The sequence below is a fragment of the Myotis yumanensis genome, unplaced genomic scaffold (assembly GCF_028538775.1).
Source record: "Myotis yumanensis isolate MYYU_CA2020_CCGP unplaced genomic scaffold, mMyoYum1.0.hap1 SCAF_17, whole genome shotgun sequence".
NCBI classification, from domain to species: domain Eukaryota; kingdom Metazoa; phylum Chordata; class Mammalia; order Chiroptera; family Vespertilionidae; genus Myotis; species Myotis yumanensis.
This window is the reverse complement of record NW_027223768.1, coordinates 33558573-33581305: the sequence shown is the minus strand read 5'-3', so window position 1 is coordinate 33581305 and position 22733 is coordinate 33558573. Positions and strand designations below refer to the sequence as shown.

At 54.7% G+C, this 22733-nt stretch overlaps 1 protein-coding gene across 2 annotated transcripts in view; it reads left to right on the top strand.

Annotated features, from left to right (window-relative positions):
• RASSF5 (Ras association domain family member 5) overlaps positions 1-22733 on the top strand; it is a 68570-nt gene that overhangs the window by 43615 nt on the left and 2222 nt on the right. For both annotated transcript variants that reach the window (XM_070396231.1, XM_070396232.1), the window contains 3 exons: positions 18943-19053; positions 19963-20260; positions 20951-21066. In XM_070396231.1, the coding sequence (XP_070252332.1) occupies positions 18943-19053; positions 19963-20260; positions 20951-21066 (525 nt within the window). The remainder of the gene's footprint in view (positions 1-18942; positions 19054-19962; positions 20261-20950; positions 21067-22733) is intronic.

Genomic DNA, 22733 nt, shown 5'->3' with positions numbered 1-22733 from the left:
CAGCAGGCGCACCAAGACTCAGGCATAACACCTGCCCCTGACCTTCTTGGCATGAGAGAAAAGAAAAGAATACTAAAAATAACGTAGTTCCAAATTGGAGCAATAAAGATGAAGTAAAAATCTTCAGGACTATTGGACCATTGAACTGTGTTTTTATGTGCTGTCTCAGAAGCCTGCCCAGCCCAAGGCTAACTGGAAAAGGCTTCACGGCGTAGCTACATGGGATGTTCTTTTAGGCTGTTATCTGCACTCCACTCCTGTGGAGCACTCTGGCTGTTTTCTCCGGTCCTTACCAGTGTTGCTTTTCTCTGCAAACATGGTAAGCCCTGCCCTAGCTGGTTTGGCTCAGTGGATAGAGCGTCGGCCTGCAGACTGAAGGGTCTCGGGTTCAATTCCGGGCAAGGGCATATGCCAGGGCTGTGGGCTCAATCCCCATAGGGGTGTGCAGGAGACAACCAATCGATTCTCTCTCATCATTGATGTTTCTATCTCTCTCTCTCCTTCTCCCTTCTTCTCTGAAATCAATAAAAATATATGTAAAAATAAAAATAAAAAAAAGATGGTAAGCCCTGTAAGATGAGAACCTGCATCTCCTTCAGGTTCAAGGCAGCACCAAGTACTGGTTGCAAAAGCCGACACCACGTGCTTGCATCCCGTATAATCAGGATGGACTAACAGTTGTAACAATCAGCCCCCGTGTCTCAGTCAGTGAACACAATCAAAGTCTATTTCTCCTTTAAGGAAAGTCACATCGGCAGGTGGGGGCCATAATCACACGTGGGGGATTTTTGCTGGCCAGGTCCGGAAATGGTGTGTTTCTGACACCCGCATGCCATTGGCCAGAACTCGGTCACATGACCACAGCTAACCACAGAGGAGGTTGGGAAATGAAGTCTGTGAGCCCAGGTGGAACAGGAAGCCGGTTGTAGCCAGCATTTAGCCGTCTCTGCCACACACCCTCCTAACGCCTTCTCTGCCAATCACCTCGGGAAGCGCCGCTCATACTTTCTTGGTGAAGGGCCGGAGTCTCTCTCTTTGACCTTGAACCTCTCCATCCGTCATGGAGGATGCGCCGTTCCTGGAATGGGGTCTTGTCTCCCCTCGGTACCCTGGGAACTCCTTGAGGACAGATGCTTTTCCTCACTCAGCGCCTCGCTGGTCCTCTGTAGCATCTGAGGCCTCAGTGCTGGGACCGTCACTGTGATTACTCTTCGGGTCACTTCTTGAAAATGGAGATTCAGGGGCCCCACACCAGCCTTACTGGCTCCTGAACCTTTGGAGGGAGGACCCTCACATCTGCTTTTGAAAAGACTCTCCTCGGTGATCCTCATATACTGAAGTCTAGGAGCCGTCGGTGCAGGGACTGTTTGGTAGTGGGCTGATTACTCCCGTTGAAAAGGAAGACAAGCATTTATCACAGATCCCAGCGCGGCTTCGAGGTGGCACATTGCAGCCCGGAAGGTGAAAGGATTTGTCCCTGTTCACACAGCTCAATAGAGACAGAGCTGAGGACCCGGGGCCCCTGGCGTCCCGCTCAGAGCTGCCCCCATCGCTGTCACCGCATGGGCGGGACAGAGCTGTGGAGGGACAGCCCCTGGCGGTCGGGACTGGCGTGTGGTGTAGTGGAGGCCGCACATCTTGGCTCATCCCAGCTCCAGCCGGTATCTTCGCGACCCAGGCGCTTCCTCTGGTCCTTTCAGCAAGAACACAGGTGACGTGCGCCTGTCCTCGTCTTCTTCCTTCCCTGAGAGCCCTGCCACCTTGCAAAGGAGCAGACCCGTCTTACCAGCTCCTCCTGGCCTGGCAGGGGTTGCAGGTGCTGACCGCCAAGTGCTGTAAAGGGGGTACTTCCCCAGGGTGGGGTCAGGAAGAGGACCTGAATGGCTCAGGAGAGCCCTCTCCTCGGGACCCCCTGGGACTTGCCCGAGACACCCTCCCTGCCGTGTTGGTTCAGATTCCTCCCTCCCACCCACCCCTCTTTCTTCACATTAGCCCCGACTCTACTGGCTTTTTCTTCCAAAGCAGCTCCGGTTGCAGCTTCGGCACCTACAACATCCACCCACCTACGTAGTTGAGAAAAGAAGGAAGACTAGAGGCTGATATCAAGCCCTGAATTCCAGCTCCCAGCCCATGAGCTGGAAGGGCAGGCCCACTGGGCCCAGCCTGGGTGCCCAGGAGCCCCTGTTCTCCTCTTCCTTCTGCTCCCGACTTGCCAGGTAGCCCTCACCTGTCCCCTTTCCGGCTTTGGGGTCCTCCGGCTTTGGAGGACCCAGCCTTGTCCTCATCCGGGGCCTCGGTGTCCTCTTCCAGGGGGCTCCATCCCCCAGAGAAGAGCCTGGGGGCCCAGCCTGGCCTGGAGTATTCTCTGGGGACGAGAGGACCAGATACGTTGGCTAAGATCAGGAGCATTTAAAGCCAGGACAGGAGGGAAAAGGGAGCTATAGTGGCAGGAAGCTTCAGGCTGGAATCACTGAGCCTGTGGCTTCTGTCGACGGGGCTGTCGTGGCCCCGCCTCTCCTCATCTGTCCAACCTCAGAACACATGCTCTTTCCACTGCTCACGTGTGTCTTGCGTGAGACCAAGTTCTGAAAGGCTCCAAACAAGCTCAAGTCGCCCATCTCAAACCCTGGTGACCTATAGGCGGAAGCTGTTTTTCTCACTCGCCAATTTCCTGTTCTAGTCTCGGGGAATCTGGGTCACCATACTCCATTATCATCATCGCACCCACCGCCAGTCCGTGAGCCCCCAGTTTCCTCACCTCCTGGCGCCACCCCCCGTGTGAAGAGTGGTGTTGGACTGTCCCCTCCGCCCTGATGTGGGGGACAAGTGGGAGCTGGGTCTGCAGGACACGCGCCTCCCAGTGAGAGTGTGAGGCAGGGCCCCTGCGTTGGCCGGAGCACAGGGAGAGGCAGTAGGCGTGTTTAATCTGCACACGTGGCTGGGCACGTGTGGGTTTGTATGGAGAATGTGGGAGCTGGTGAGTTGGGGTGTTGAGAGAGCGTTTCTGGTTGTAACTTGAACACCCCCTTCTATGCTCCCCAAATACCACACCTTTCTCTCCTCGCCCTTGTTTCCACGGGTTGTGATTTCTCTGGATGAGGGGCCCGGCCTGGTTCATCACGGTGTCCCTGGCGCATGGCGGGTGCTCACTGCACGTTGATGAGGGAGCAGTGGGCTTGGGCTTCCTTCTCAATCACAAGAGTCCTAAGAGTTGGCCGCCCTGGAGGACACTCGGGCGAGTGCTTTGGGGCAAGGTCTGTGAAAGCTGATCTCAGGGCTGATGTTTTCCAAGGGAAGCTTGTTAAGATTCTGGATGTGGAATCGGTGGGTTTTTCCAGTCGCTCCGAAAAGAAAATCTCCCTGAGTGAGCAGAAAAGGCAAGGACAGCTTTCCAAACACGCACGGCCCCTCCGCCCCATCTGTGATTGCTCAGCTGTTTGCCCTGGAGGATGAGGCCAGGCAGGACTGGGTCCCTAAGCAACCAGGCTGGCACCTGCTGGCAGGAGTTGGCGGGGTCCTTCCTCAGGCAGGGCCCTCGGGGGTTGGGGAGAGGCGCCCGGTGAGGAGTGGGAGAGCCACTGGGACAGGTTTCCTCCGTCTGCCTTTCAGACACAGGCAGGGGCAGATGGAGGGGGAGGCACAGGCACACTCCTCATTTGTCTTACTTTCCCAGTTGAATTTTGAGCCCGTGAAGATCCGGTTTGGCGATCCCTGTAGATTGAACCTTCTCCGTGGGCCCGGCTGGAGTGGGCAGGGGCTCCGGCCTGGGAACTGGAGTCTTCACTCCATGTGACCTCACGGCATGCTCGCCTCGCGAGGCCTCCCTTTCTCCTCCCATAAAATGGAATGACTCCCCCCGCCCCCCCCCCCCCAGTGGAGAATGAGTACCAGAGCACCCAACATTTGGTTGTGAGAACCCACGGATAATAAAGGCCATTTGGGGAAAGGCAGACGGTTGTTGAATTTGACGTGGGATTCATCGTTGGGGTGCAGAGGTAGGAGGCTCTGTTCACAGGACGGAGACAGGGCAGGAGCTAGGGGTCTGCTGGGAACGGGTCAGGATGTGTAATGATACTCGCTGCTTCCTGGGCCTTGTTCTGTGTCGGGCCCTGTTGTATGTGCTCTACGTGTACATGCTCATTTAATCCTCAGGACAACTACACGCGGATCCATTTGCCCACCCGAGGCTCCGAAGGGGGTGAGGTGATGTGTCCACGGTCACACAGGAGTGAGGGCCAGGCTCTGGGCCCCAGTAGTCTGACGCCAGAGCTCCTGGCCCCTAAGCCGTCTGCCTCTCCGATAGCACTTTCCAGAACTATCCAAGTAGTCCGAGCCCCCGCTGTGAGGCCAAAAGGTGCCCTCATGCCAGCCCATGTCAGCAGGGGGCAGTGAGGGCAGCCCACTGGGCCAGACGGTTTAGAGACAGAGGAAGCCAAAGTCCCTTCCCCTGAGCCTGTATGACACTGTGAGCTACTTAATAACCAACTGAGACATGTTCCGGTGTCAGAAACGAACCCCAAGCACCAGCGCGGGGTGGGGTTACCGGGCAGGCAGCACAGCGACAGGAGGGCAAGTGTGGGCTGGCGAAAAGCCTCCAGCACCGAGCACACCCCAGCCCACAGCTGCAGGCACAGGCGGGGCCTCCAGGCAGAGGGAGCCAAGAAGGACTGCACTCCCTCCTGCAGGGCAGCACAGGCTGGTGTCCTGGCCACTGGTGCCAGCCCCAAGCTGCCCCTCCCCTCCCAGCAAGTGAGGGCAGTGCGGGCATGCTGGGAACTGGGCATGCTGGGAACTGGGCATGCTGGGACCCGGGCATGCTGGGACCCGGGCATGCTGGGACCCGGGCATGCTGGGAACTGGGCATGCTGGGACCCGGGCATGCTGGGACCCGGGTGCTGCTCCACGTGCAGCTCTCCACCTCGGAATTCCCTGCACGGTGTCTGGTGCTGGTCCCCTGTCCTGCAGGGAGCTCCAGCCCAGCTGGATGCAGTGCGTGGTGGGAGAGGGGCTCCTGCAGTCCCGGCACCCTGTCCCCCTCAGGGAAGGGCCCACAGTTAGACCACGTGAGCTGGACTCCCAGGGCCACCCTCTCTCGTGGCCCAGTGGTGCTGCTGGGTTTCACTGGCTCTCAGCACACGGGATTCTGCGTGAAGCTGGGGACTGGGACTGGAAGCATTCTCATGCAGGAATGCCCACCTTGTGAGGGTGAGGAAGCGATTTGGGGGTGTCTCATGCAGGGATGCCCACCTTGTGAGGGTGAGGAAGTGATTTGGGGGTGTCTCATGCAGGGATGCCCACCTTGTGAGAGTGAGGAAGCGATTTGGGGGTGTCTCATGCAGGGACGCCCACCTTGTGAGAGTGAGGAAGCGATTTGGGGGTGTCTCATGCAGGGACGCCCACCTTGTGAGGGTGAGGAAGTGATTTGGGGGTGTCTTCTTCAGGGAAGCCCACCTTGTGAGAGTGAGGAAGCGATTAGGGGGTGTCTTCTTCAGGGAAACCCACCTTGTGAGAGTGAGGAAGCGATTAGGGGGTGTCCCCTTCAGGGAAGCCCACCTTGTGAGGGTGAGGAAGCGATTTGGGGGTGTCCCCTTTGGGAAGCCCACCTTGTGAGGGTGAGGAAGCGATTTGGGGGTGTCCCCTTCGGGAAGCCCACCTTGTGAGGGTGAGGAAGCGATCTGGGGACAGGGCGATGGGTAGCTCTGACGGTGAGCCCATCCCCCGCTCTCACTCCGTGACTGTAAGAGCATACCGCGGCTCTAGGGTCCAGTGTGCCCCCGAGTCTTCCTTTTGCTGTTGCGTCCATTTCTCTAGGGGAGGATGCGCTCGGGAAGCCTGGCCTAGCTCCGTGGCCATGGCTAGCCGTGGCAGGGTCGAGGGAGAGCATCTGAAGCAGTAGGGGTCCCCACTACTTGAGTCACCTAAGGACTCAGGTTGCTTCAGAATGTAGGCGACGGGACTAGTTCACCTCGAGGCTCCTTTGCCTCTGAGCTCGGGCTCCTTTGCCTCTGAGCTGCCCTCTGGAGAGTCGTCTGGGAAGTGCCAGACAACTGGGCTTCTGAGCAGGTCATCCCTGATGCGCAGCCGTTCCTCACAGCAGCTGGCCACTCCCAGTGCCCAGGGAAGAGCCTGCCCCTGGAGGACTTGGGGTGATGGGACCAGCTGGCTTAGAAGCGGGGTTGGCCCCTCCCTTGCTGAGAATATAGGAAGTAAGGGAGGCTCCCCACTTTATGGGAACCAGATGAAACCAGCTGGTTTTATGGCCTCCGGGTTCCCCTGACCTTGGAATCCCCCTTTTTTATGGTAACAACATACATGCAAAAATCCATCACTTGCATCGTTGTTAGGTGTGCAGCCTGTGGCATTAAGTACATACATTCTCATTGTTGTGCAACCATCGCCAGAACTTTCTCTTCTTCCCCAACTGAAACTCTGAACCCATTAAACAGTGACTCCCCACTGCCCACCTCTCCACAGCCCCCCACAACCACGTCTCACTTTCTGTCTCTATGGAGCCGATGACTATAGGAACCTCGGATAAGTGGAGTCATCAAGCATTTGTCTTTTCGTGACTTGCTTAATTTCACTTAGTCCAATGTCTTCAAAGTTCATCCATAATGTAGCATCTCAGAATTTCCCTCCTTTTATAGATGAGTAATATTCTGTTGGAGGCAGATGTCACGCTTTGTTTATTCATTCTCCGTCCATCCATGGCTTCTTCCACCTTCTGGCTAAGGTGAATACTGCTGCTATGAATATGAGTGCACACGTATTAGTTTGGATGTTTGCTTTCATTTCTCTTGGGTAGATACCCAGCATTGGAATTGCTGGAGCATATGGTAACTCTTGTGTGATTTTTTTTTTTTTTTGAGGAATCGTCATGCCATTTTCCACAGCAGCTGTTCCATTTTCCATTTCCATCAGCAATGCATAAGGGTTTCAATTTCTCTACATCCTCACCAATACTTATTTCCTGTGTTTTTGATAGTAGCCATCCTACTGGGTGTAAGGTAGCATCTTCTCATGGTGGTTTTGATTTGCATTTTCACAATGACTAGTGATGTTGAACATTTTTTCATGTGCTTATTTTGCCATTTGAATGTCTTTGGAGAAATGTCTATTCAAGTCCTTTGTCCATTTTCTAACTGTGTTGTTTTGTTGTTGTTGAGTTGTAGGGGTTTTTTATATATTCTGGATACGCAATGGGATCCTCCTAGATTTGGTTCTGAAAGAGCTGAGTCCGGCCTCAGGAGAGACTAGAGTCTGGGATGAGGTATTGGGACCCACCGTACCCCCCATCATCCCTCATCCACTCCACAGTGCTCCGGTTCTGGGTGCTCTGGGAATACAGAGATGGAGAAGGTGCAGTCCCCGACTTTGGGGTGCTCATGGTCTAATGGACAAGACAGGCTTGTACACAACTAATACGACTGCACAGAGGATGGAACCAGTGCTGCAGTAATTGAGGTATAAGTTGTTGGAAAGTCCACTTATTCAGGAGTGGGGAACCTTTTTTCTGCCAAGGGCCATTTGGATATTTAACATGATTTGAGAGCCATACAAAATTATCAAGTTAAAAATCAACCTGCTATATTTGGTCAAACATTTAATTAACTCACCCTTAATGCCTTGGCAGGGCCAGACCCCAAGATTTCTCGGGCCTTATACGGCCTGCGGGCCGGGTGTTCCCCACCCCGGATCTAGATAGAAGTGGAGGGTTGAGGAAGGTATCCCCAAAGGATATGTCAGTTCCAGGCACGGGGACATGCTCTCAGATGGGGAGGACTTCTCAGGCTGAGAGGTCAGACTGAGGGCTCAGGGGACTGAAAGGAGACTGACCTGGGTGAGGCTGGGGGAGGTAAGGGACTGAGATGGAAATCCAGGGAGGAAAACCAACCAGAAGGAAGACCTCAAGCTCTAAACTTGGGGGGAAGGGGGGAAGGGGGGAAGGGGGACATGAGAAAATGTCCCAGGGCAAAATCCCTGCGGCCATAGCAGCAGAATGGGGTCACCTATTCTGCCTGAATTCACACTTCCGGTCTCTGAGCTGAAAGGGGGGCTGCATGAAGGCCCTCAAAAGTAGTCAGAGGGCAGCAGTCGCCTCTGCTTCCTCGTCACTGTCTCTGAAGTAGACAGGTGCTGTGGACTAGGAGTCCTCTGGGATCCTCATACAACTGAACCTTTCATGTCCTTATTTAGGGGCAGGGTATGTGTATATGCACATGTGTGTACATGCATGTGTGTGTGTCTTACCACTTCTGTTTTATTCAGTTCATTAAATAAATGTCTAATGAGCCCCTCCTGTGTCCCAGGCACTGTTTTGGGGAAGAAGGGCCTCTGTTGGGGAGCTTACACTCGGAGTCAACCTGCAGGGGTGTGTGCTGATCTGCAGAGGCGGCCAGGCTGGAGGTGGGCAAGGGGCCAGTGCAGCTTTACAGAAGAGCAGGCAGTGAGTGTCCTGGGGCCTGCAGTAGAGAGGATAAGAGAGGGAGGGAGTCCCACCAAATGTGCTGATTTGCCCAGAATTGTCCTCATTTCAGCACCAGAAGTCCAGCATCCTGAGAAAACTCAGTCCCCAGCAAACTGGGACAGTTGGTCCCCCCACCTGGGACTCGAGAGCTGAAAGCAGCACTGCTTTTCCATGAGACACAGTTGGCATATAGTACCAAGGGCCCACAATAGCCTACGGGCCCATAAAAATGTTTTCATTTCTTAGAAAATCAGGAGAAAAAGTGAACTTTTAGGTTGAAGAAAGTATTCTAATCTATAATAATAAAAGCGTAATATGCTAATTAGACCGGACGTCCTTCCAGACGACCTTTCAGATGAAGCTGGGGCTACGAGTGAAGCTCCGATCCCAGGTGCCTGCCGGTGGCGGGAAGAAAGCCTGGGTCCTGGGTGCCAGAGGGAAGCCGGTGCCAGCAGCCGGGGGAAGGAAGGCCTACTCTTACAGGAATTTCATGCATCAGGCCTCTATATATGGTATTAATATATTTGTCTTTGTAGCAACGCTCTCATAGAATGAGGCCCTGGCTGAAACACCTGTCAGGGATCAAGGTTAAGGCACGAGGTCTCCCATATCAGGTCCATCCCTAGCAACCAAACTTGCCTGTGGGCTGTGGGGCCAATGACTAGTGGTGATGACGGTGCTCACTCTGGACCAGTGGTTCTCAACCTTCTGGCCCTTTAAATACAGTTCCTCATGTTGTGGCCCAACCATAAAATTACTTTCGTTGCTACTTCATCACTGTAATGTTGCTACTGTTATGAATCGTAATGTAAATATCTGATATGCAGGATGGTCTTAGGCGACCCCTGTGAAAGGGTCGTTCCACCGCCAAAGGGGTCGCGACCCACAGGTTGAGAACCAATGCTAGACTGTGCTAAGCACTTCCAAAGTGCCACCTCATTTCATCTCTACAACAAATGTATAAAGAAGGCCTTGTGCCCTAGCTAGTTTGGCTCAGTGGATAGAGCGTCGGCCTGAAGGATCCCAGGTTCAATTCCGGGCAAGGGCATGTGCCCAGGTTGCAGGCTCGATCCCCAGTAGGGGGCGTGCAGGAGGCAGCCGATCAATGATTCTCTCTCATTATTGATGTTTCTATCTCTCTCTCTCCCTCTCCCTTCCTCTCTGAAATCAATAAAAATATAATTTAAAAAAGAAAAGAAGGCCTCGGTAGCTGCATGCCACAAAGAAATCTGAATCCCAGTGAGACTGACTTGCCCAAGTTCGCAGAAGATGGAGAGCAAGGCTGGCAGAGGCCAACCTGTAGCCGGATGTGCAGGCCACGGGGTCTAATGGTGAAGAGAGGGGCTCTGGGTAATGACACCCACCCCTCATTGTGTTATTTCGGGGGTTAAATGAGATTGTGACTGGGAAGCCAGAGCAGTGCCTGCCCATGGTGACTTTTATGATGACGATGAGGCGCCCAGGGCGGGAACCTAAGTCACTGCAGCTCCAAAGCCCCAGGGCTCACCCAGCCTCCCCTGGCCCTGACTCACCCCAGGTTACCTGCTCCACTTGTAGACTGAGACGGTCACCTAAGAGAGTGACGGACACTGTGCCCAGATCCAGGACACGCTGGTCTCCTGGCGAGTTCGCTGGTATCTCATGCGTACACCGGAGCCCACCTAGGCCGCCCCGAGAGCCGCGGGGCCCTGTGCGGACTGCGCGCGCCTGTCCTGATGTTTCACCACGTGTGTCTCTGTCTTCCCTCCTCCAATAACCGTGGGCTCCTGAGGACAGGGACCACCCTGTCGCTTCCATGTCCCAGGGTGCCTTTCACAGTCCTCAATCCCTAGGCAATTCGATCAGTAACTGCTGACTGACTGTCGACATTCGCCATCTGCTGTGCGGTTTTGTCTTGGGGATTTCCGTCTCTTCCCAGTTTATCAAATACCCCCCTTGGTTTTCCCTGATTTTCTCTATATTCCCCCCCCCAAGCAGTCAGATTCCACATGGTTCTGCTGGACGGGTGGCTCCATGCTGAAGCCCCTTCCTGCCTTCCTTCCTCTGTTGGGAATAGCCTGTCGGAGAGCACAGTTCTGGAGTTTCTAGCTCTTCTGTTTCTGGGACCTAGGACCATTGGGAGAGGGACCTATGGGAGTCACCGCCTCACTGCCAGGCTGCCTGAGAAAGCCATCTGGGCACCGGCCCTTGTGGACCTGGGAGGGGCCCGCGATGAGGCTGCACCGGCTTCCTCTTTCCCATCTGGTCCAGCCCATCACCGAGGGACCGATGGGCCTTGAATGTGGTCTGGGCCTGGAGCAAGGCATCCCAACCAGCCCGGACAGCCGGGTGTCTGCCCTGTCCGTCAGGGGTTCCTACTCAGGACAGGCCCGCCAGACACACGGGTGTGCGGGCTCAGCCCGGCTGTTGGGCCGAGGGACGGAGTGGAGGTGTCTGCAGACGGCCATTCTCACGCCTGGAGCTCTCCTCCCCGACACAGGCCGGGGGGGCATGAGAATTGCTGCTGACAGATGTGCTAAGAGCCAAGAAAGAGGAAATGTGGCAAAGGCTCACGGCCAATGGCTTCCGGGGTAGTTCTTGTTTTGTTTTCTTGAACCGTACGCGTTAAGAGGGTGCAGACCTACTTGAGCTCGGCTCAGATGGGGTCTTGCCGACGAGCAGAGAAAGCAAGCGGTGAGCCCCGAGACCAGCAGAGTGGCGGAGGTGGGAACGGGTCTTGGTGCTGCTTCAGACCGGTTATCGCTGCAATTCGGACGAGCCCCCAGCGGCCCTCCCAGAAGCCCAGCCCCACACCCTGTTCTCTGAAAAGGAAGAGGAAGCAGTGATAAAAGAAGCCACCCTATCTTGTATGTAAAATCTTAGAGCTGCAAAGGGACACGGAGCCTTGCTGGTCTCACTTCATGATTTCACAGATGAGGAAACCGAGGCCCAGAGAGGGGAAGTGGCTCCCCAGAGGTCACAGGTCATTGGGTGGTCTGGCATTTGTTGCCACCAGGAAACTGCCAGGAACTGAGCCACAGGGCTGGCCTTCAGCCCGAGCCCCATGCAGCCCACACCTTCTTAGCATCAGCCTCTTGGGGTGTGGGTTGGTGGGAGGCGCTCCTGGACTTAACTGGCGCCCATCGCTGGGCTCTGGGCTGGGACTCACTGGGCTGCTCGGTCTTCTCCCTGCCGCCCGGTCCGCAGGTATTTATCTGACACCTTGGAGGTGAGCCCGGTGCTCAGCCAGGTCCAGCAGGGGGTACCAAAGAAGCGCAGTCATCAGACATCCTGTCTTTTTCCCTCCAGGGAGCATCTAATTGGGAAGCGGGTATGAGCACATGTGAAACAATAATTGAACAATAAAAGGCAGCCTGTAATTAGCTGTTGCATGTAGCCATGCAGGTTAGAGGTCCTGGCGGTAGTGGGTTTGACATGTGCAAGCAGCTGCAGAGGCCCATGGTATGTGGTAATTTTCAGTTTTGCTACAACAGGAATCTGAGGCTTGGGGGCTGGTGTTTGGGAGTGAGTCCCTGAGCCAGTGAGGGAGGCTAGAGGCCCCCCGCGCCCCTCCCTCAGCCAGCCTGTTGCCTCCTCACTGGAGAAGGGAGGAGAGTTAGCGGAACTCCAAGGAAGTGATAAAGCCTTTGTCTGCCTGTAAAAAATGTCCCTTACGTGAGCATGACGTTACAGAAGGCCTGTCAACTGAAGGTGTGAGGAAATACACAGGAAACGGGACTCGGCAGAAGTATGATTCAGGAAAAGGCAGGGGCCAGAACAAACCTGCACACCTGTCTCCATTTGGGAATTAAAGTGTCAGGGGTCTAGTATATTAGGAGAACGGAGAAGGAGGAGGTGCCGTGGAATCTCATCGGGAACCTAAACGGAGAAGATGGAGCTAGTGCAGATGGAGGCTTTGTGTTCTGGGGCAGGAGGAACTGCACAAACAGCTGTGTCAAGCGGAGAGGCAAACTGCTGCTCAGGGGCCAGAGCCCATGAATGAAGTTTTATTGAAACACACTCACCTTATGGCTGCTTTGTGCTACGGTGGCAGGGTTGAATAGCTACAACAGAGACGATCTGGACTGAAAGCCTGATATATATATATTATCTGGCCCTAAACAGAAAATGTTTGCCAACCACTAGCGTAGAGAAAGTGAACAAACTCCCCGGCACATGGGCCAATCCTGAACCAGCGCCCATGGGGGTCGGACTGCGTGTGCCTGGAATGGTAGTAACAGTCCAAGCCTTTGGATGGGCTCGATCTTTCCCAAAACACGTTTATACTCGTCATCTCATTTGTTTTACTTTTGCTTCAATGCTATGAGCAATAAGGGAATTTTACCCCAATATGTAGAGGCATAAACTGAGCCTCAAAGAGGTTATCTGACTCTCAAGATCACTTAGTTAGTAATGGGAGTCAGCACCCCAACATCCTGCAGGTGTTACCCGAGCCTCTACTCTGTGCCAAGCTGGAGCTAGGCTCTGGGATGCCAGGTGGACAAGATAGGCACAGTCCACGTTGAAATCCAAGGCTCACGGTACTGTAATTCCCAGGGGGAAGTTAGATCCTTTTTCTCCTGCAGCCAGTTGGGGACCACTGAAGTTTCCTTTTTTTTTTTTTTTTTTTTATAATTCTCACCTGAGGATATTTTTCCCATTGATATTTTTAGAGAGTGGAGAGGAGGGAGGAGAAGGGAAGAGAGTGAAACATCGATGTCAGAGAGACACATGATTGGTTGCCTCCTGCACGCGCCCCAACCAGGCCTGGCATAGAACCAACAACCCGAAGTACGTGCCCTTAACAGGGAATTGAACACACGTACCTTTAGTCTGCGGGCTGACGCTCTAACCACTGAGCAACTGTCCAGGGCATTGAACTTTCCTGGGCAAGTATTTGTCATATCTGCTTAGTACTCAGTGCACCGGGCATAGAGAAGAAATGGAAGTATGGTGTAAGGCATTAACACGTTAAGCGCCCAGCCCGTTTTGTCTTCGGAATGGACAGTATAGTGTCAGTCATCAGTGATGACATGGCGCTTAATGTGTTAAGGAGCTTCAGTCTAGTTGGGAAGAAAAACCAAGATGGACGGTGTACTTGGAGGTTACCATCAATAGGTGCATATTTAAGTGCCAGTTACTATAGCGTTAGCTTGAGATGTAGGTTTGTTTTAACCTTGCTAGGCCTCCGTTTCCGCGTCTGTGAAATGGGCATGATCGTGGTACATTTCTCATAAACTGGTGGTGAGTAGAACAGCGCCTGGCACATGGTGAGCCAGTAAAGAACCATAAGGATGATCATCGTCATCATTCAGGACCCAGGCGATCAGATGAAGGCACTAGACAGACGACGGGACTAGAGAGGAGCAGACAGGAGCCATGTGGCAAAAGCAGTGTGCAGGAAGAAGTTCACATAGAGAGTGGAATTTTTTTTATTTCATTTTTTTAAAAATATATTTTATTGATTTTTTACAGAGAGAAGGGAGAGAGATAGTTAGAAACATTGATGAGAGAGAAACATCGATCAGCCGCCTCCTGCACATCTCCCATTGGGGATGTGCCCGCAACCCAGGTACATGTCCTTGACCGGGATCGAACCTGGGACCTTTCAGTCCGCAGGCCGACGCTCTATCCACTGAGCCAAACCGGTTTCGGCGAGAGTGGAATTTTTGACAGAAATTAGGTTTGTATGATTTAGGTCAAGAAAAAAATGGGATGAATGTTAATCTGATGGCTTCACCCTGAGGGTGGGACACAGTCTTCTTGGCCAGCTCCTCACCACGGGCCCCTCGCTGCCCGCGCTCCCAGGGCTGCCCTGTGTGTACCTGGGATAAGGTACAGGACTCACTCAGCCCCTCTTCTCCTCAGATCGTTGGGTCACCCCCAGTGACCAAAACTAAGACTTTACATGTGCCATTGCTTAGATTGCACAATCAGCCGGTGTTGGTTGTGTTTTTCTTAAGGTCAAATTCAACTTGAGGGAAATCTGCTTGGAGGCGGGCCCCAGACTGCCAGGGGCTGGTGCTTTGTATTTTGCTATTAAGGATATTTTAATAGAAAATGTTGAGGGTCACTCTCTCAGCGGGCACCACTGTTCTGACCCGTGACACCCAGCCTCTTCAGGTGTCTGCACCCCAATAACCTTGAGAGCAAAGGGAGGACGCAGCCCTTTCTATGGCTCAGGACATCCCCCCTCCCCGCCCCCCGTGCCCTGGATGTCCCGGGGGCTTTGGGAGCAGCTAAACCACCTGCTACCAATGCCAGAGCTTAATCAGACCAGATGAATCCCATGCCAGATGCACTGAGATGTGTAAACCCCCAAGGAGAGACCCCTCCCGGGCCACAGCCAGTATCGGTTAAATCCTGAGAGTGACTTTCCTGTTCTGTCTCCAGCGTGGGCCACCCCAGGAGACAAACTCCGTCGGCCTGGTGCCTACCTTTGTGCCAGGGGCAGAGACAAATCTTTCACTCTGAGCACCTGAGAATCTGGCGGGTGAAGAGATTGGGGTCTTTGCCTTATCCTCTGAAGATTACTATATTATTATTTTTTAATTAAATTTTTATTTCAGAGAGGAAGGGAGAGGGAGAGAGAGATAGAAACATCAATGATTAGAGGGAATCATTGATCGGCTGCCTCCCGCAGGCCACACACTGGGGATGGAGCCCGCAAACCAGGCTATGTGCCCCTGACTGGGAATCGAACCGTGGCCTCCTGGTTCATAGGTCGACGCTCAACCACTGAGCCACGGCTGGGCAAGATGACTGCATTATTGATCTGTTCACACAGCAGATACTTGGGCAGTGGGTGTCTGTGGGCCTCTGCAGCGGGATGGGGACCCCTGAGGTCTGCAGGTGCCTGTGAGGGGTCCATACCAGTTCTTCTCAAACAATCCTGCCCATTAGAATCACCTGGGAGACTCCAGACTCCCTGTGCCCAGGGTGCACCGCAGACCAATGAAATGTCCAGGATGGAGCTCAGGCGCTGAGTTTGACGATCCCCCCCGAGGACTGCATGTGTGGCCGTGTTTAAGCATCGCCGGTCTAGATTTCGTACCATTCCTTGGATGGAAAGGATTGGAGGCCCTTGTGGCTGTGGCTGGCTGGCTGATTGGCTGGCCTATTTTGGGAGGTGATTCATTCGGCCCTTGGGTCAGACCTTGTCTGCCAGATCTGGTGTGGGCAGCAGCCAGCCCAGCCCTGCGGCTGACATCCCAGGGCGTGAGATCTCATGTGTTGGCCACGCAGTGGAGTCTGGACGGCTGTCTTCTGCGTCAGTGCTGGAGGGGGTGCCCGCCGCCACTCACGTCACTCCCCCAGGTTTGTGGGTGGGAACGGGGTAGGAGAGATGGGTTATCTGCTGAAGGAAAGGGAACAGGAAGAAGCCCTGGGTTAGGGCAGTCCCGACCCTGGCTGCCTTCAAAACCAGGCCTGGAACAAGGGCCCGTGGGAGCGGGGACACAGATGCCTTTTCTTGCAGAGAGATGGCTGTAGTTCAGTTGGAAACTATAAGAGATCTCCCAGAGCTTCTAGAGTTTTCTTTCCATCCATTAACTCTTTTAAGTAGATGAGTATGAGAAGGCTCTTCACTCCGATCAGCAGCCTGCGTGCTGCAGAGGCGGACGGAGCGCAGAACAGTAACGGGACCCTGGTCCTTCGACTGGGAGCTCCCAGGGGGCAAGCGGGGCAGGCCGGGTCCCAGAGACGCACCCAGGGAAGGGGTGAGAAGCTCTATGTTGAGGTCCCTGGATGAATGAATCAACAGCGAATGAAGACAGTGAGGCTCAAGCAAACGGGGTGTCCTGGGAGTGCTGCCCCTTGGGTGGTCTTTGGAATCGGGGTCCAGTAGGAAAAGGGTGGGCCCTCCATCCTGGCGGCTGAAGAGGTGAGAAGTTCCTTCTTACCGGCTTCTCAGGAGCCATGGTGCTCCCGGGGCCAGGGCCTCTGGCCTGACCCACGGGTCCAGTGCACCCTGGATGAGCCTCTCACAGGCCACGTAACTGATAGGCCTTGGTGTAGCAGCTATGCATGCAGCCCTGTGGTGTGGAACCTTGGTGATCATTGTGGGGGGAGCGGAGGGGGAGGTACCCCTTTAGCAGAAGAGGCTGTCTTAGGCGGCCACGTGTTGAATGGAGAAGAACATGGGCTTCAGACTCAGGTGGACTTGGTTCTAGGCCAGTGGTTCTCAACCTTCCTAATGCCTCGACCCTCTAATACAGTTCCTCATGTTGTGGTGACCCCCAACCATAAAATTATTTTCGTTGCTACTTCATAACTGTAATTCTGCTACTGTTACGAATCGTAATGTAAATATCTGATAAGCAGGATGTATTTTCATTGTTTGAGACCCACAGGTTGAGAACCGCTGTTCTAGGCCCTACTCAGCCCCTTACTAGCAGGGGGACCTAAGACACTCAGGCACGCTCTTCACCTCTCTGAGCCTCGGTTTTGTAATCTGTAAAATGGGAATAAGATGTGTAGTATGTGAGACAGGCATGTGAGAGCGCGGGGCACAGTGCTGTTCCCAAGATCCCTGAGGAAGAGTGAAGGGGGAGGACAGGCCAAGGGAAGATGCCGTTGCAGACAAGGGCTGTCACTCGCCTACGTGTGCAGAGGGTGAGGGGCCACACCAGCGCTCCTTGGCAGCCACCGAGCGTGGCATGTTATGGGCTCCGTGGGACTGGAAAGTGAGAGGAGGAAGTGATGGATGCTGCTGAGTGTGGCGTGTCCCCACGGGACAGCTTGCTGAGGGAGGGGGCAGGTCCGGCTCCGCTGTGGGTGCCCGTGGTGTTCACGGGGTGGTGATGTGGTGGCCGAGGGCTGTGAATTCCCCAACCAAACCCGACGCCCACGGCACGGTGTTGGATGGTGTTACGGAGGCAGCCCAGAGAGCACCGTCACCTGGCCCCCTCGGCCTGTTGCCTCTTTGGCCAGAAGAGAATCCTGACCCTCCCTGAATTGGGTAGATTTCTAAGATCAGGCAAATTCTGGGTGGTTTTTGACCAACCAACCTACTACTTAGTCATTTGTTCCCCCAAATGCTGGCTCCTGCACTCCCAGTCACACTCAGACTCTGAGGAAAGACTGGGAAGGCGGTTGACAATGAACTTGAGAGAAATCCGGGGCCGTGTGACTGAGGGACCTAGTTGCTTGGACCCAGAATTCACCCGGGACCACTTCCACGGTGTGAAGAACACTGACCTCCATCACCTCAGCTCCGTCCGTCCTTTACCTTCCCGGTCGGGAGCAGGGGGGGGCGGGGAGGGCGGGGAGATGAGAAGAAGTCCTGACGTCATAGGAAGAGCACCACGGAACAGATCTGAGCTTTTCTTCCAGTTCTGCACACACTGACTGCGGCTTTAGGCAGGTCACTGACCTCTTACTCTCCGTGGTCTACCTGTGGAATGGGCAATACACTGTCTTGCAGAGTTTGGGTTCGTGAGGATTCAATGCGGTAATGCACGCCGAGTGCAGGCACAGAGCCGGTGCTGAGTGAATGCTGGGTGTCCCTCCGCCCCAGCAGAGGAGGTTTATCCCCTCAATTATCATAGAGGGCAACAGCCCTGGCCCCCACCACTTCACTCATTCATTGACAAATATACTTGGTTATTATGACATGGGGCCTGAGCTGATGGCCCTGTGCCCTCGGACCTCTGGGCCCGGGAGAATTGCTGTCATTCGGTCGGCACATGCTGCATCGGTTCACATACAGGTCTCTCCACCTCTGTTGTTACTTCCCTGAGGAGATGGAGCATGCTTGCATTTCTTTGCACCTTTCGTAGCATCTAAAAGCATCTTTCCCATAGCAACCCTTCGTCAGCAAAGGAGCTCTGCTCATTCTCAGAGTTCAAAGTCAATGCCTGTGGGACGGGCACTTTCACATTGTTCTCGCAACAAGCCCAAGGGAGAGGTATTGCTCCCATTTCACAGATGAGGAGACTGAGGCTGAAGGAGATTGAAGTTACTTCCCCAGGGGTGGTGGGCGAGGCGATGGCACAGCTGGGATTTGACCTCTGTTTCTACCCTAAGTCCATGCAATTCTTTTTTTTTTTAAATAACTCGGTGGTTTGGCTTTAATTAGTTTCAACCCTTAAACAGTGGAATCAATCAGAGGGCAAGGGTGAAGGGGAATGACTTTTCAATACTTCTCTCATAAACATATTTTAGATTCTTCTTTGGAGTAAAACGGGCTCTTCACTGCATACGGAGTTGTTTGAGTTGCAGAAACTCCATGTTTTTTCCTGTATTCCCTGTTCATTCTTGGCTGCCAGAGTCAGACAGACAGCGCAAGGACCCATTTTTCTTGCAGCTGCTGTGGAAACCTTAGCAGCAGACAGTAACAGCTCCAGGTCTAGCAGATAGATGCGTCCCCCCATCCTTTGTTACTGCGTGGGGCTGCTGCTGGCTTCTGCTGGTCAGAGGCCTTCGGGAGGGCGTGGCGTTCCCCTTTGAATCCTGAGAACCACGTACACCCACCCTCCCCTCTGTGTCTGTTCCAGAATGTCAGTAAACCCGCGGAGGAGCTGCGGCGCCCGCCCACACTGCAGGAGATCAAGCAGCAGATCGCCAGCTACAACAGCCGTGAGAAGAACTGCCTGGGCATGAAGCTGGTGAGCGGGCCTGCCCACCCGTGCCCCCAGGCCTCTCCACACCCCCTTCCCGTCTCGCTCCTCTGCAGTCCCTCTGGATTCTGGGGTTCCCCGCTTGACGTCCCTTTTCTTCTGGCCTCTGGGGGCCTCGGGCTGTGGAAGGCGGACAGCCTGGGTGCCAGGGCCCCGTCCTTTAGAGAAATAGAATGGGCTTTAGAGTCAGACACAGATCCCATCTCTGGCTCTTCCACTTGTTCACTTGTGATTTTGGGAGACTTCCTTAACTTCTCTGAGTTTTACGGTAAAAGGGAGATACAGTGACCGAGGGCCTGGCATAGGTTGGCCCCCAGGAAGCCCTGGACAAGGGGTATTCGCAGCCCCTCTTAATTGCACAGGTACAGCCTGTGTCTGGGGACGCTCCCTTGGGTTGGACAGAGCTCAGGAGTGGGGGTCGGGGGGTGCCCACTTGGTGCCAGGCTCAGAAAGGCCATCTTCAGTGGGGAGGGGAGGAGAAAGTAGGAGAACCCTGCCCCCTGCTGGTGGCTGACAGCAACTGGTTCTTTGGGGCTTCAGCCAAATGAGGCCCCAGGAAATCCAGTCACAGATGGGCCTGGGTTTGTCTTACAGGCTGTGGGTTTTACAAAGAGGCCGCTCAGACCCTGCCTCTTAGAGTGGGGACTCGCCTAAGGCAATCGGCATCTGGCTGGTGGCAGATTTGGGGCAGGCAGCTCTGGGACAAAGCGACAGCTTCCCCAAACATCCTTTCTGGTAGCTACATACTGTGGGCCTTCTTGGGGCCCACTGGGCACCCGTAGGTTAAAGGAGGCAGGAAGGAACTCAGGGAGCCAGGTGGGGGGCTCCCCGGGGCAGCGGCAAGGACCATGCCAGACAGACCCGCCCTGACCCCGTCTGCCGTCCCCCCGCGGGCAGAGTGAAGACGGCACCTACACAGGTTTTATCAAAGTGCATTTGAAACTTCGGCGGCCGGTGACGGTGCCTGCTGGGATCCGGCCCCAGTCCATCTACGACGCCATCAAGGAAGTGAACCTGGCGGCCACCACGGACAAGCGGACGTCCTTCTACCTGCCGCTCGACGCCATCAAGCAGCTGCACATCAGCAGCACCACCACGGTCAGCGAGGTCATCCAGGGGCTGCTCAAGAAGTTCATGGTCGTGGACAATCCCCAGAAGTTTGCACTTTTTAAGCGGATACACAAGGACGGGCAAGGTATGGGAGTGGGGGCTCTGCCCCAGAGACCACCTTCCTCACTGTCTGTGTCCCCACTAACCCGCCAGGCCCGGGGGAGGAGTGGCCCTCTCCCGCACTGCCGTGAGGCCAGGCCATCCGCGTGCAGCAGGTCTGTGGCCCACGCGTGCTCGGTGGGAGCTGATGCCCTCCCTGTGCCCCTCGCTCCATATGTGACTTCAGGAAACCCACACCCAGGCTCCCACCTCCTAATCTGGGATGAGAGGGAACCCGCCCCACTGCTCCTAATCTTTTGGGAGATGACGTGAATGGAAACATGCTTCCCCCTCACACCAGAGATGAAAGGTTACTCCCTGTGTATTCTTGTTGTTGTTGTTTTAATTGATTTCAGGGAGGAAGGGAGAGGAAGAGAGAGATAGGAACATCAATGATGAGAGAGCTGCCTCCTGCACGCCCCCTACTGGGGATCGAGCCCACAACCCGGGCATGTGCCCTGACTGGGAATCGAACCATGATCTCCTAGTTCATAGGTCAACGCTCACCCACTGAGCCACCGCGGCCAGGCCCTCCCCACGTATCCTTGTCAGGTTCATTCTGTGGTTGAAGGGACCACTCCATCTGTTATCAGCACTGCTCTGTCCAGTTCCCCACCCAAGCAGGGCCCGCCCCTCTCCCGGCCCAGCTCCAGCGCCCCTCTCGGTTTGTTCGCAGTGCTGTTCCAGAAGCTCTCCGTGGCCGACTGCCCCCTCTACCTGCGCTTGCTGGCCGGGCCCGACACGGACGTCCTCAGCTTTGTGCTCAAGGAGAACGAGACTGGAGAGGTGGAGGTAGGCCTGGGCCCTTTGCAGCTGCACAGATGCAGCCCCAGGGCACCGCGGGTGGCACAGGGGTATGTCCTCACTGCCCAGACACCACTGCCCAGCACAGGTGTGGCAGGAAAATGGCTTGAGGAGTTGAGCTGGGGTGAGTGCGGGGCCCAGGTTCAGGGTGTAAGCCAGGTTGGCAGCGCCCAGGGTAAGGCAAGTCTGGGCCTGTGTCTGGCAAGGGCTGTGGAAAGAGGATTTCATGGGCTTCATTTCTGAGAGCTCAGATGGACGGGCACTGGCAACTCCCTGGGTAAACTCAGGTGGTTTCGCTCCAGGGTGGCCTGAGGGCCCAGCAAGCACCATAGAGAGGTGTTTGAGCCTTTTGTCTCCCCTGGTTCTTAAACATTGACCTCGCTCCCCCTAGAGGAGTCTGGTGGTATAAACGGGTGGAACCCAGACAGGTGCCCCCAGAGGCCTGGGACGCTGGGAAGGCGGAGACATGTGACGGAGAGTGTTTGTCACACTGTGCTCAGTGGAGGCCTAGGGCTTGGCAGAGCAGTCTTGGGGTCCCTTTGGAGATTTGGGGGATCTAGGCAAGTGGGGCTCTGTCCCTTCTCCCCACGTCACCCAGGCAGGTCTGGTTGTTTGGAAAAGTGTTCCACTGGAAAGGCTGGAGCACTGCTGGCCCAGGGGCAGCTCGCAGGCCTGGGGTTCCGAGGCCTGGGCTCTGCTTCTAGCTCCGCTGCCTCCAGTTCTGTGACCGTGGTTACTCCACCTTCCCTGTGTGGGCCTGTTTTCTACCTATGCAATGTGGGGATGGAACCAGATGAACCTCACAACTCCTATGTGCTCCAAGAACTGAGGAGTCCAAACCCCTGGCCCCCAGGGGCCTCAGCTCCTAGGTCAGCCTGAGAAGCCAGGTCCCGTCCGGGCAGGCCTGGGCCAGCGAGGCTCTGCAGAGCTTTGCGGCTTATGTTCTCTCATTATCTGCTCTGCCAGCAGATGAGGAAACAGGCTGAGAAGGGTGGGGTGACGAGCTCAAGGTCACAGGGTGATTCAGGCTGAAATCCAGCCTCCTGAGCCCGAGTCCAGCTCTCCTCCAAATGCTGAGGGTCTGCATGTGGGGAGCCTACTGTCACCCACAGACAGCTGGAGCAGACCAGCCGGGGCCCTGTTAATACATTGTTTGCGGGTGGTTTTTATCGCGCTAACAGGTGGCTCGTGGCGCAGGCCATTTTTGCTAATTTTTTTGCGCAAATGGCAACGTTCAGTAAAATGACGATAACTTTAGTTTACGTATTTGTACGTTACCCGCATTCTACCGCTAGTCTATAAAAAAACGTATTAATACGTGTCCCGCGCTCCACTTAGTACCAGTCAACGTAAAACGTATAAACACGTTTCCCGCATACAATGTGTTTTAAGATCTCAGCTGCTACAGAGAACATTTAAGATTACTGACTAATAATATTGATAATTGGCTCATGGATAACTTCTTGCTCGTGATATATGAGGATTTGGAAATGTGTTGCTAACATGACATGGGAAACCCAAGCTTTGCTCGCTGCACCTGCCTGTTCAGTAGCGGACTGTGTGCAGCTGTGAGCCCGAGGCAGCAGGGCCCCTTGGGTCGGGCGACTTCTAACCCGTCTCCTATTCGTTTTCTCCCCGCATCTCCCTCTCGCTTC